The sequence below is a fragment of the Topomyia yanbarensis genome, chromosome 3 (genome assembly GCF_030247195.1).
Source record: "Topomyia yanbarensis strain Yona2022 chromosome 3, ASM3024719v1, whole genome shotgun sequence".
NCBI lineage: Eukaryota > Metazoa > Arthropoda > Insecta > Diptera > Culicidae > Topomyia > Topomyia yanbarensis.
The window spans coordinates 78940939-78953950 of record NC_080672.1 but is presented as its reverse complement, the minus strand read 5'-3'; the positions used below and the strand labels follow the sequence as shown (position 1 = coordinate 78953950).

General features: G+C 35.9%; 1 protein-coding gene across 1 annotated transcript; it reads left to right on the top strand.

The window, feature by feature from the left end:
- The first annotated feature begins 4622 nt into the window (after positions 1-4622).
- Positions 4623-6693, top strand: LOC131692197 (F-box/SPRY domain-containing protein 1). Its single transcript, XM_058979108.1, has 4 exons — positions 4623-5121; positions 5178-5344; positions 5406-5603; positions 5864-6693. The coding sequence occupies exons 1-4, from the start codon at positions 4805-4807 to the stop codon at positions 5956-5958; spliced, it is 777 nt and encodes a 258-aa protein (XP_058835091.1). The 5' UTR covers positions 4623-4804; the 3' UTR covers positions 5959-6693.
- Positions 6694-13012: the final 6319 nt, after the last annotated feature.

Here is a 13012-nt window from a genome sequence, read left to right as displayed (position 1 = left end):
GACCCTCTGCGCAAGTGTCTAGCGATGGGGATTCGCGGAATGGTGCAAACGTAGGTAATGGGAAAATGTGTCGTTACGGGATGCACTGCTCTCGGGTAGATTGTCACTTTTTCCATCCGAGGTGGGTTGCTTGAACCGGAATATTGTTCCCACAACTCCTATAGTATTTTACGCTGTTACAGATTACCCCCACCGTCGTTAAACTCGAATGCGTCTGATCAAGGTCAGCAGAAATCATGGTTCCCGCTAGGCTTCCGAATGACGTTGGATGAGAAGGAGAATGTGGAAATTGGATCGTTGAAAACTGCTTCCAGCTGCTATGAAGGTTCTGATGCTAACGAATGTAGCAGCAATTTGAAAACGGCGGCTGTTTGCTACATTAATGACAGGACTCAGCGCAATGTGGTAGTTTTGGTGCACGTACCAAAGAGCTATCATCAAAACGGATCGAAGTGAAGGAGACTGTTACATATTCAATGTTTTTAGTATTTCCCTGGTGTCCGTGCAGGAAGCGGTTTGGTTTTCACTGGATTGGAAGGTTCCATGCGTGCTGTTTTACACCAGTACCGCACTCAGGAACGAACAAGGAATGTTTGACTCAGTACGTAAATCCATTCGCAAATGATCTGTTACCGAACCAAACTCCGGTAAAATCTGAGTTGACAAACATTTTAAACTGTTGAGTAAAAATTAGATCTTTCAGTCGGGTGACTTGGTGAAAATGGATGCTAAATTTGTTACTTTGAATCGGGAGGAAAGTGAAATCCCGTTCGATGGTAAAATGTCCACCGTAAAACCACAGACTAACAGACATAATACTCAAAAACAAAGCTTCGCCCGCTTTAACGGTCATTTTAAATATATTTGTAGATGGGACTGTGGTCACATTTGAAATTATGGCGACACTGACATATGAACAAGCATAACCTGAGGGGTAACCCACCAGTAAACGAGTGTTTGGGACTGTGAATAAAAGGTAGAGCTAGTGTTCTGGGAAAATTGTCGGATCGATGTTTTTTGAGGGAATTCCCTCATAGTGTTATGTCTGTTAGTCTGTGGTAAAACCTCGTCACATTAGTGTGGTTAGGATCACGAGTATCTGCGGGCAAGGTAAAGATGAAGAAATTCCTTTTGTCGATGATTACATCTCCACTCAAGAGCAGGTTGTCGATCATCTGACAAAATTCTCTGGAATTAAACCAGGCGATCTGGATGCTAACTTTAGCACCAAGAAACTGACCACGCTGAAAAAGTCTGGTGGACAGTGCACACTTAATTTACATTACTGGGTACAGTAAGTTTTTGCTGGGGTTTTGAACAGCAAACCGTTCGGTAATCAATTCAGTAAAACAATTTGGTACCGAACTCTCCGCAATCCGTTCTATCCAAACGTCAAAAAACACTAGCCAGTCAGCAGTTTCCTCTGAAAATGGCGACTTGATAGATGATTTACTGTACCCGTTTTGTAAGTTTTTGACGAGGTTCGGTAACGTTGGTATAATTTTGCCGAACAACCAGTCAGGATTTTAACTGGATAATGTTTATGTACCGAAAAAACAGAAGAGCTAAAAAATTCAGTTAAAAATATTGCAGGTTTCAGTAAATTATTCGAAAAATTACTGAAAATCGCTAAAAAATGCAAACTATTCCGCAAATTTTTAAACAATTTGCTGATAGCTCCTTAAAAATATCACTTTACTGAGCAAGTCATCAAAAGAAATTACTGAACAAGTTTGGGCTGGGTTAGTGTGTGGTGTCATCTTCGTCGGATATAGACTCAAGAACGAACGTGATCAATACAATTGTTCCCCCGGAGCAAATCGTTGACACGGTTTAGCTGTTTCATCTCCCCATTATCGCATGGTGTCGCTTCACTTCTTGGCATGGCAATTCCTCGGGATAAAGATCCAATCCGAGACACACTACATCTGTCGAACCTGTACGAAACCGGCAAGAAGTTGCAGTGGAAAGTTCCGGATTAACGATGTACATATTTCTTTATTTTAAATTTAAATTTTCACGTTTCCTAATGTGGAAAAAAAAAACATTGTTGTAATCATCAGCTTTATCGGTGTATGTAATAAAAAAAAGTTTTTTTTTCATTTATTGACCCAATTGAGAATAAGGCTTGGTGCTTCGTTGCTCAGTTTGTTTATTTTTTTTTCTGCTGGAAAATGTATCGTTATTTTCGTAATAACTGGTTGTACAACGCAAAGATCAACATTGTATTTTTTTTCAAAAAGTTTCGTTTCAATTTTGTATTGATCCGTCACTCTGACGGTGAACCGAGTGCATCGAGGGGCCGCTTTTAGATTGTACATGGCAAAGCTTTGACTACTCTATCTTGAGTTTATCTTTCGTCAATTCTCATTCTGCTTGTGCATTCTCTACTCGTTTATTAATTCAGCAGAAACTCAAAGTGGTTCTTCCATCTGGCAGCCGCTCCCGTACAATCTGTCAACATATTCTCAGGTTATTCTGGTCCGGGTTATTAATCATGACCGGCGTCGTATGTTAACTGTGGTAAAACATGTACATTCGAAAAGAAGCCGTTATGGCGTCTTGCTCGTTTCTTGTTCTTCTTGTTCTTCTTAATTTTATGTTGAATGTATTTATGTACTCCGGGTACCTACATTTATGGTCACCCTGTTTCTTCTATGACCATCAGAAAAAGATGAGAATATTTAAATTAATATTAATGTTCTATTGGCGATTTGCGGTAAAACCAAAATTAGTCTTGCGACACCTATGATTCAGCTCATGAACTGGCAAAGTGATACAGTTTGCTTTTTTTCACCAGCAAATGAGTCGCCACTGCCACTGCCAAAATATGAATGAAACAAGTAAGAAAATTAGTTTTATTTGCAATTATTCTGAGATTACAGCCATTTGCAACTATTTGGCTCATACATTTCTTCGAAATGTTATCGGGGTATTATTGTTGTTATAAAAAATCGTTCCATCAATGAAGTTCCAACTCGAAACCGAGACCCAATCAGTACCAATGTCAAACTCCTTCATATTTTGGACTACGTAGGAAATTCAGTGAAGACTGTCAGAGAGAAGGATCGGCTGTGTATACTACAAAGCTGACACTTTCCTCTTAGCCGGATATATTTTTTCCTCGTGTGATCTGGAGAGTTTCATAAATGTACACCATCTCATGAATATTTAGCTTAACTTAGAAGGAACGGGAAATGATGTTGCGGCGGCTACGGTGCTCAACAAATTACATTTCGGAACAGCACACATTGAGCTCTGCGAATAATATAAGAAACCACTGTTTTACGCCCTTTTCGCAAGATGTTTACTCATCATCTTATAAAATGATGGTTTTCCTTTATTTTCATGAACAATTATCAACAAATTGATCGGTGATGTGGTGTTTAAAAGTTTTGTTTGCCAATGTTTACAGAAAATATATGCACTATAACCACAGACTAACAGACATAATACTCAAAAACAAAGCTTCACCCGCTTTAACGGTCATTTTAAATAAATTTGTAGTTGGGACTGTGGCCACATTTGAAATTATGGCGCCACTGACATATGAACAAGCATATGGGGGATAGACCACTAGTGAAAAATTGTTCCCAAACCTGAGGGGTAACCAAGCAGTAAATAAGTGTGTGGGACTGTTAATAAAAGGTGGAGCTAGTGTTCTGGGAAAATTGTCGGATCGATGTTTTTTGAGGGAATTCCCTCATAGTGTTATGTCTGTTAGTCTGTGCTATAACAGAACAGAATCAAATCAGCAACACTTTGCTTCCAGCGCTATCTGTGAGCGGTTTCAACGTAGAATCGCCAATTATGTTCGATCATTTACTGTTTATTGTTTCAAGTGACAAGTTGGATTTTTTTTATTATAACAGCAATAAACTTTTAATTTCAATAAAAACATGTTAAGATTCAATGCATTGAAAATAGGAACGATAACATTTTGTATTGGCACATACACTCAAAAAAAAGTAAACGTTATGCCTATTGATTTTACACATAGATTTTTGCAATTAACGGAGGCATATAGACACTATTTGCTGGAACATAAACCTAATGTGTGTATTTACAAGAAATATTAATCTTACATTTACATTTCATAACTATTAGGCACATAAAACCCCATTCTATAACATTATGCATATATAACTTATGTATGTGCATACATAGTTTATACAGTTGACACATAGAAGGTAAGTGTGCGCGTGATAACAATAGCATTTCTTCTTCATATGAATTTTAAGCGGTTTGAAGCAAATAGAATTAACGTTTGGATTTTTTTCAGTGTACATTAATTCAACATTTGTTGAATGCAACAAATAAACATAATGTCTCCATAACCCTGCTCCCACCCAACAATTTTATTTTTCAAATATGGTAATGTTTTAAGTATGCAATCTTTCCATGATGCGTTGATTTACGTATTCCACCGTCTCGTTTTCCCAAATAAAAATGTAATTGAAAAGTGTCAAAATGGCCTCTAAAATATTTCAAATTTTGTGTGCATGCAAACGACGACGATGCCGCATTTGTCCCATGCAGCACCAAAAAAACACGAATCATATGTTTTCGAATTTCGGCCCCGATTTCGCCCCTGAACAGCTTGACATTTCGAAAACCAGTCTGAAACAGCTGTCAAAACAGAAAGGTGAAAAAAGTTCAATGCAAATGTTTAGCTGAAAACTTTTTGTGTTTAGTGCTGCAGATACGGGAGAGAAAAAGAAAAACGCAGTGACAACTGAATAATTTAGACCCTCGGCTAGCCTGCTGCCCGAAGCTGGACCATATACCGCCGCTTCCGCTATAAATGGATGACGATCTCACCGAGTACGCACCGGACATCCCGGATAATGTGCTGGAGCTGATTTTCTCCTACCTGAAGCTGCAGGATTTGCGAAACTGTTCGCTGGTGTGCAAGAGCTGGAATCGATTCCTAAACGACGAGAACAATGAGGTGTGGCGAGCGCAATGCATGCAGAAACTGTCGCCGGATGCTTTCAAGACCGATCTACTGTCGGTCGTGCCGAGCTACAAATCAAAGCTAAGGGCTTTCTATCACGCCTGGAATCCGTACGATTGCAGTCGACATGTTTACATCAAACCGAATGGCTTCACGCTGCACAGGTTGGATGATTTGTGAAATGAATGTTGCTAGATTATTTAACTGTTTATACTTTCAGAAATCCAGTAGCACAGAGTACGGACGGTTCTCGTGGGAAAATCGGTTTCCAGCATGGAAGGCATGCGTGGGAGGTCAGATGGGAGGGTCCGCTGGGTACGGTAGCTGTCGTTGGGATTGCTACCAAGGATGCTGCAATACAATGCCATGGATATTATGCTTTACTGGGTAAGGGTCTGCTGTTGTGATTTTTCAGCTGGTTTAATTTTTGCTTGATGGCATATTTTAGGGGCCGACGATCAAAGTTGGGGCTGGAATTTGGTAGACAATCTGTTGTTGCACAACGGTGATGCGCACGGGATCTATCCGCTGCTCAACAATGCCCCCAAATATAAGGTTGGCGAGAGAATTCGTGTGATTCTGGACTGCGACGATAATACGCTATCTTTCGAGAAGAATTACGAGTTTTTAGGAGTAGCCTTTACAGGTAGGTGGGTGGGAAAAGGGTAATTTACGCATCAGTGTATACGATAAAACGCTGTTCAGCATCTACTGATGATTTTTGTTTGGGAACCGCATTCTGATAATTTGAAGTAAAAGACTTGAAAAAAGTTGTGGAAATATTAAAAAAATGCATTTCCCAACTTTGCAGCGAAAACGAATTTGTATATTGCTTAACAGGGATATCAAACAACTCACAGTCGGCCGATAAGTTCAACACACTAGTTATAAATTTCTACCTTTCAGACCTACCGGACAAGGTGTTTTATCCGACGGTTGCAGCAGTGTACGGAAATACGGAGATTTCGATGGTTTATCTTGGCCCTCCGCTTGATGGCTAGATACACTTATTGGTAGGATATACCCCGGGTATGGCAGGACTTACCCGCCTTTCGATTCAGCGCGATTCGACTGTAGCGAATAGTAAATGTTTAGCGTCCACCACGTGCCGCTACTCTACATAAATCACACACTCTCTCTATATATCTCCGGTGCTTTTCTGCCACTGCAGATTGGTTAAAAAAAACCAACAACTGAAAAACACAATCTTCTGCTAGTAGAAAGAAGGTTTATATCACACTTTTTGATGTGTAACGGATAAGAGAAACGGCAAGATTATGTTTGTTAATTTTTTTGTTGATCGCCATATGAGTATTAGCATTGACCATTCCATGTATTGATTCCTAGGTTGTGCATAGTATTTTTAAATTTAATTTATTTCGTTAGTCTTAGGTAGGATTTTGAGGCTTTATTATTTATTTCTTATTTATTTTACATTACCCTAAGGAAAAAAGACCATTTATGTTACTAGTAAACCAAAGAACGCCATTTGCATTTATAGATAAATATTATTGGCTGATGTATCTAACCGAAGACAAGTTACTATATATACACAGACACACGGAGATAGACACAGCAATAGTCACACTGTTAGCTTCGAATGCGGGAAGCGAAACAAAATATGCTATGGAAAACGAGAAAGAATTACTCCAATTGTGAACTGACAGAAAATCCAATCAAGAAAAGTCAATGAAATATAAGCGCGAAAAAAAAACCGTGGCGACGTTTCCCCTGAATCTGGGATACGTATTGCTGGTTTGATTTTATTAACAAATAAACATGTTTTCTTCGTTCAAGGTGGTTCAAATGTCCGAAATTTTCTTGTCTTTACCTTTAGAGCTCAAAATGCACTCAAAATTTTGTTCCCTTCCCTAGGTTTATGGGTTTTACGCTTTTGCAAACGTCATCAAGCATATTTCGTGCATCAGTACTAAAGAACCTCTAACAGACAATTGCTTTAAAGTGGTTATTGCATTACTCTTCGATAGTGGTGCATCGAGGTGACTGTGAGTGCACTTTGGTGTTTTTTCATATTCTGCAGCAGTCCGAATCAACGACCAACAAGGCTGTATGTGCTGGCGCGACCGACTAGAGAAATGGCGTATATGATAGAATAGTAGGTAATCCTTCCGGTGTTCAATTTGTGCATTCGACTCGATTCATTCGGGAAGACCGAATTGGATAAATTAAGGTACAATTAGTCTACCGACGCACGTGAATTATCCATTTCCGGTCAGCAGAGTATGATAAAATTTTAACAGAATGCAATTGTCGTTAATGGTAAATAAACAGCATTTCCTCGGTTTAGACGAGTTTAGAGTAGTTAGATTGCATGTTAAATGTTTTCTTTTTTTCAACTTCAGTAGTCTGTTTTTGATGTACTTCTATTAGTTTTTTACCACTACTCATGTATATCAAAAACAATATCGGTCAATTTATACATTTCTAATTAATCTCGTTGCATCTTTTTTCTTTATTCGACATGTTATATTTCCTCTATTGCTATATCTTGAATTAGATTCATACTAACACTCACTAACACAATCAATTGCATATTCCCTCATGTACACTCACAATCTCTCCTATTACAATATACAAACGCTCGTGACTTTTGCGATAACACAAACTTGGTCACAAATGCGAACATGTAATTGCAATCATCCACACCTACTTGCGCCCGTGATCTGGCAGACATTGAAATACTTCGGTAATTAAGTGAACGTTTTAGCACCTATTTATTTACAAACGCCTGTTGCGAGTTCCCTGCTGCGGGTAGAGCAGAACTACCAAAAGCGAATCCAAACGCAAACACTAGGGACAGAATTCACCAACTCAAATCATAAGAACGTGTGTTACTTAAATCAATAAACATCTATTATTCCCATCTTCACTTTTCCTCTTCTTGTTCCTTTCTCTTTATTTTCTCCTTCCTACTATGCCTCTACTATGGCTTCTTTCTTCTTACTTGTTTCATGAATTTTAAGGACATTAAAGGAAATACGAATTAAATTTCTGAAATTTCATGGGGTCCCCCCTTCGAAATAAAAATGCAAAATGCAAAAATGTAAAAATACATAAATACAAAAATACAGAAATCCAAAAATACTTGAACGCAAAAATACAAAAATTCTAAATACAAAAATATACAAATACAAAAATACAGCAATACAAAAATTCAATAATGCAAAAATACAACAATACGAAAATTTGAAAATACAAAAATGCAAAAATAGAAAAATATAAAAATGCAAGAATACAAAAATACAAATATACTAATATACAAAAATACCAAAATACAAAAATGCAAAAATACGAAAACACAAACATACAAAAATGTAGAAATACAAAAATACAAAATTACAAAAATGCGAGAATACCATAATACAAAATGGTAAAGTACACAAATACAAAAACACAATTATGTGTTATTAATTACAAAAATATAAAAGATACGAAAATGCAAAAGACCAAGAAAACAAAAAATTTAGAAATACAAAAATACAAATTGATAAAAAGTACAAAAATTCAAGAGATAAAAATTTAGAAAAAGCAAAATTTTCAAAAAAAACCAAAAATTCAAAAATTTAAAATCAAAGAGCTTAAAAATTCAAAAACTCTGAATACAAATATTCAAAAATACGCAAATAAATTGAAAATTTCCAAAATTTAACAGCTCGAAATATCAGAAATTGAAGCTTTTAAAAATTTTAATACTTAAAAAAATTTAAAATGATGGATTCAAAAATTCCTTACATTATTATATTTTCAAATTCTTGAATTTTTAAACTTTTAAATATTTTTTCTTAAATTTTTAAATTCCTGATAAAATGTTCACAAATTTTTAAATTTTTAAATTCTTAAATTTTCAAGATTCGAAGCGTTTAAATTTTTAAATTATTAAACTATTAAGTTTTAAAATTTTTGAAATTTTTTTTTAAATGTTCGCATTTTAAAATTTTTGAATTTTTAAATTTAAAATTTCTTAAATTAATAAATTTTTAAATATTGAAATTTATGAATTTTTAATGTTTTAAACTTTTAATTCTTAAATTTTTAAATTCTAATTTGAAATTTTTTTAATATTGAAATCTTTAAATTTCAAAATATTTTGATATTCAAATTTCTTAAATTTTTGTTTTTAAATATACATTTTTGCATTCCTTAATATTGAAATCTTTTAATTATTAAATATTTAAATTTTTAAATTTTTAGATGTTTAAACTATTAAATTTTTAAAATTTTTAGGTTTCTCAATCTTTAAATCTTAAAATTTTTAAATTCTCGAATATATAAATTTTTAGATTCTTGAATTTTTAAATTTTTAGTATCCTTAAACTTTTTAAATTCAATTTTTTTGTATTTTTTTACTTTTCAATTTTTTAATATTTAAACTTGAAAATTTTTAAATTCGTAAATTTTTTATTTTTTGATCCTCAAATTCTTTTCAATTTTGATTTTTCCTAACTTTTAAATCTTTGTTTTTAGAATTACCTTTAAATTCAAAAATTTCAAAGAATTTAAGTTTCGAAATTTTAAACATTAAAATCTTTAAATTTCTAAACTTTTAAATTAAAAAAAAAATAAATTTCAAAAGTTTGAATAGTTAAATTTTTACATTCCAAGATTTTAAAATTTTTGAATTCCTAAGTTTTTAAATTTCTAAACCTGTAAATTTTTCCAATCCTCAAATTTTCGCATCTCTAAATTTTTAAGTTTTCAAATTAATAAATTTTCAAATCTCAAAATTTTTGGATCGGTGAATTTTTAGATTCACATATTTTTAAATTTATGAAACTTAATATTTCCAAATTTTTAAATTTATTGATTTTAAAATTTCCAAATTTTTAGATTCTTAAATTTTTTTGCCGAGTTTCTATGTACGCATTTGAGTAGAATACGTGAGTATGGAATTTAAGGAAGTCGCTATAATTGGGATTGGTTCTGATAGTCATTTGCATAAGTACCTGGCAATGAGTATGTATTAGGTTTGGATTCTCCTTAATTATGTGATGCTACTTAACACTTACAAATACTTCATCACATGTGTGACAAATCTTATCGTTTGATTTGCCTTGAAGCGGAGAGTACTATGCAATATTAGGAAGCTTTTCCTCCTGACAATTCTGATAAACTATTTTACAATTGTACATGAAACCCTTCACATTGACTAGGACAAAGAAAATATTAGGTTTGTACACGAAAGTTGCTCCGGAGCAAAACATACTTACTCCTTTTTACTCCGGTTTGCTAGCAGAAGAAGAAAAAAGAGAAAAGTAATTGTCTAGTTTAGTGCCTATAGTGATAGAGGTCCATTTTCAATGAGGTTTTTTTTGCCAATAGGTTGTATTTTAGTCTGAATAAACCGAATCCGAGAGCGGAAATGTGAAATTTTTAACCAATGTTCAATAAACTGAAAAAATAAGTTGTGATTAATAACACTCATAACAATAACAGTGCTTAAACAAGTGAGCTTATACCACAGAGAACAGACATATAAGCTAGAACAAACTTTTCCGAAAAACCTGTGTAAAAATTTAAATTAAAATACGTTGAAATACATCGCATACAGGTTTGCATGCTTGAGTCACCATTGTATCCAAGTTTGCATACAATTCCCGTATAGCGATTGCTGGTAGATCGAAGCGCCGACCAGTGGCAAGTTGCTACTTGCTGTTGTCATTTCAAAGCGACAGTTTAATTTCTTACACAAGTTGAAAACTTTACTTGTATGTCAGTTCTCAGTGCTTATACAGTGGAGCTAGTGTGATGTGGCTTGGTCGCATACCCGAGGCGAAGGATCCGAAGAGGCGCAAAGCCACTGAGAATCCGCCGGACGAGAAATTGATTAACCCGTTGCTGGAATTGCAAGCAAACCTGTGATCCTCTCGTTTGACAGGTTTACTCAAACATAGGGGCTATAGTTAGTTGAAAGCTCGTACACCAGAAAGTGATGTGGCATAGCCACATTAGTCAGTATTCGGTTGACTAATGTGGCTACCCCACATCGTATTCTGGTGTATTGTCAGACTTCGCTGCCGCTCAGTCGGCTTTAAACTACCTATAACCCTTACGTTTAAGTAAACCGGACAAACGAGATGATCACAGGTTTGCTTGCAAATTCCAGCAACAGGTTAATCAATTTCTCGTTCGGCGGATCCTCAGCGGCTTTGCGCCGCTTCGGATCCTTCGCCTCAGGTATGCGGCAAGGCCGCATCACACTAGCTCCGTTGTGTAAGCTCACTTGTTAAAGAACTGCTATTGTTAAGACTGTTATTAAGCACAACTTATTTCTTCAGTTTATTTAACTACGGTTGAAAATTTCACATTTACGCTCTCGGATTCGGTTTATTTAGATTGAAATACATTCTTTTGGCAAAAAACCTCATTAAAATTGGACATCTTTCACTTTCTAAACTAGATAATTATCAAGAGAAAGAAGAGACTACAGGAACGATTTTCTCATTGTTTCCTCCGGAGTACTTCAAGTTTCTCTGGGCATTGGAACAAACCTAGCACTTTCTACGTAATATTACTCACCGGACAAAAAGGCGTGAAACGAGAAATTTCCACAATACATCGTTCAACACCTCCAGCCAGGGTTGCTGATGTACGAAGCAGCGCGGTGGAACAGTCCACCCTCCGGGTACTAGATCACAAATCCTCAAGGTGAATATTTGAGAGCAAAGCATATGACAAACGAATGCAATAATCAGTGGATACAATTTAGTTTGCAACACGCCGCGTACTAGCAAGTGGTTACCGACTGCTTTTTTCCAACACGCAATCCACAATGAAATTTCTTCGCCGAATCAACATCTGAATAATCTTGGCTCTACTGGCTACTTTACTATCAATATAATACTTCGCTCACCTTTGGAAGAAACAAGTATTTTCATGCAGAAGAATTTGACAACGACATCAACATCTATGATCGAATATCACTATTTTGCACAACAGCAACTTTTCTTATTGAAAACACTTTTGATTGCGGAGATTCGGCTCGATCCGTAAATCAGTATAATCCGCTCCCCCGAGAACGGGAGGAAACACCACCGAAATTCACTGCTGTACATCTCCAGTGAAATACCGTAAAGTCCCATAACAAAAAAATCGAAAAAAACTATGTCCCGAAAAAACACAAGTCCCGAAAAAATCGCGAAAACGGCTAAGTGTCAGCCGTCGATGAAAAAAATACAAGTCCCAAAAGCGGGCTGCGCTATTACGATGTTCGTCCGCCGTTTACTAGCCATATGGCGGACGAAATCAAAATTTCATTAGCCATCATGCCTCAGCAGAAAGTGGGTTACGACAGGCCTTTTGACTTCGATGTAATATTTTGAATCGACGGTTGAGCTGGATGTTTTGATTCGACGATTTACTGGAAATATAACAGTTACAGTTTTTCGCTTAGGGTGTACATTACAGGCAAATCTTAACATATCGTAACATGCGGTCTGAAGCATTATCCCATTGCTCGCGCGATCATGAAGCGGTCACGACCGAAAGTTCCTCACCCTCTGCCCTAGTAGCATAGGTCCATGCATTCAGTTGCACAAATCAAAAAATAAATAACGCTAATCTCCACTAGACAAAACATTCCATAGCGACATGACCAAGAACTCTAATGATACGTTGGAATTCACTCTATTGTAGCATCTGAACCACAAACGGTAAATTTAATATCATCACAGATAACAGACGTTTAGGCTAGTACAAAATTTCTTCAAAAACCTGTGTAAAGATTCAAATTCTTTGCTACACGTGTTTGACAGCTGCACTCTAATTGCATTGTATCGATCACTGCGCCATCTATAAACGTTTGCCAAACGTGTTTCAGACGTCTGGTTTATTCAGAATTTCAGTAGCGAGTATTTACACACGATTCAAATCGAGCCTAAACGTCTGTTATCTGTGGTATCATATTCAAATTTATACACGCGAAGTCACATACGTGCTAGCACACGCGACAAACACTTGAACATACAAACGCTTGAGTCTTTCGCGAACAACCACGCACATCTCGCATCCACGCTTGCCATATCGTAGAATTGATAA

Coding starts and splice junctions, on each gene's coding strand:
- LOC131692197 (XM_058979108.1), top strand. CDS start 4,805: ATGGATGACGATCTCACCGAGTACGCACCGGACATCCCGGATAATGTG. Junction 5,122..5,177: donor AATGGCTTCACGCTGCACAG/GTTGGATGATTT, acceptor TTATACTTTCAG/AAATCCAGTAGCACAGAGTA. Junction 5,604..5,863: donor TTTAGGAGTAGCCTTTACAG/GTAGGTGGGTGG, acceptor TCTACCTTTCAG/ACCTACCGGACAAGGTGTTT.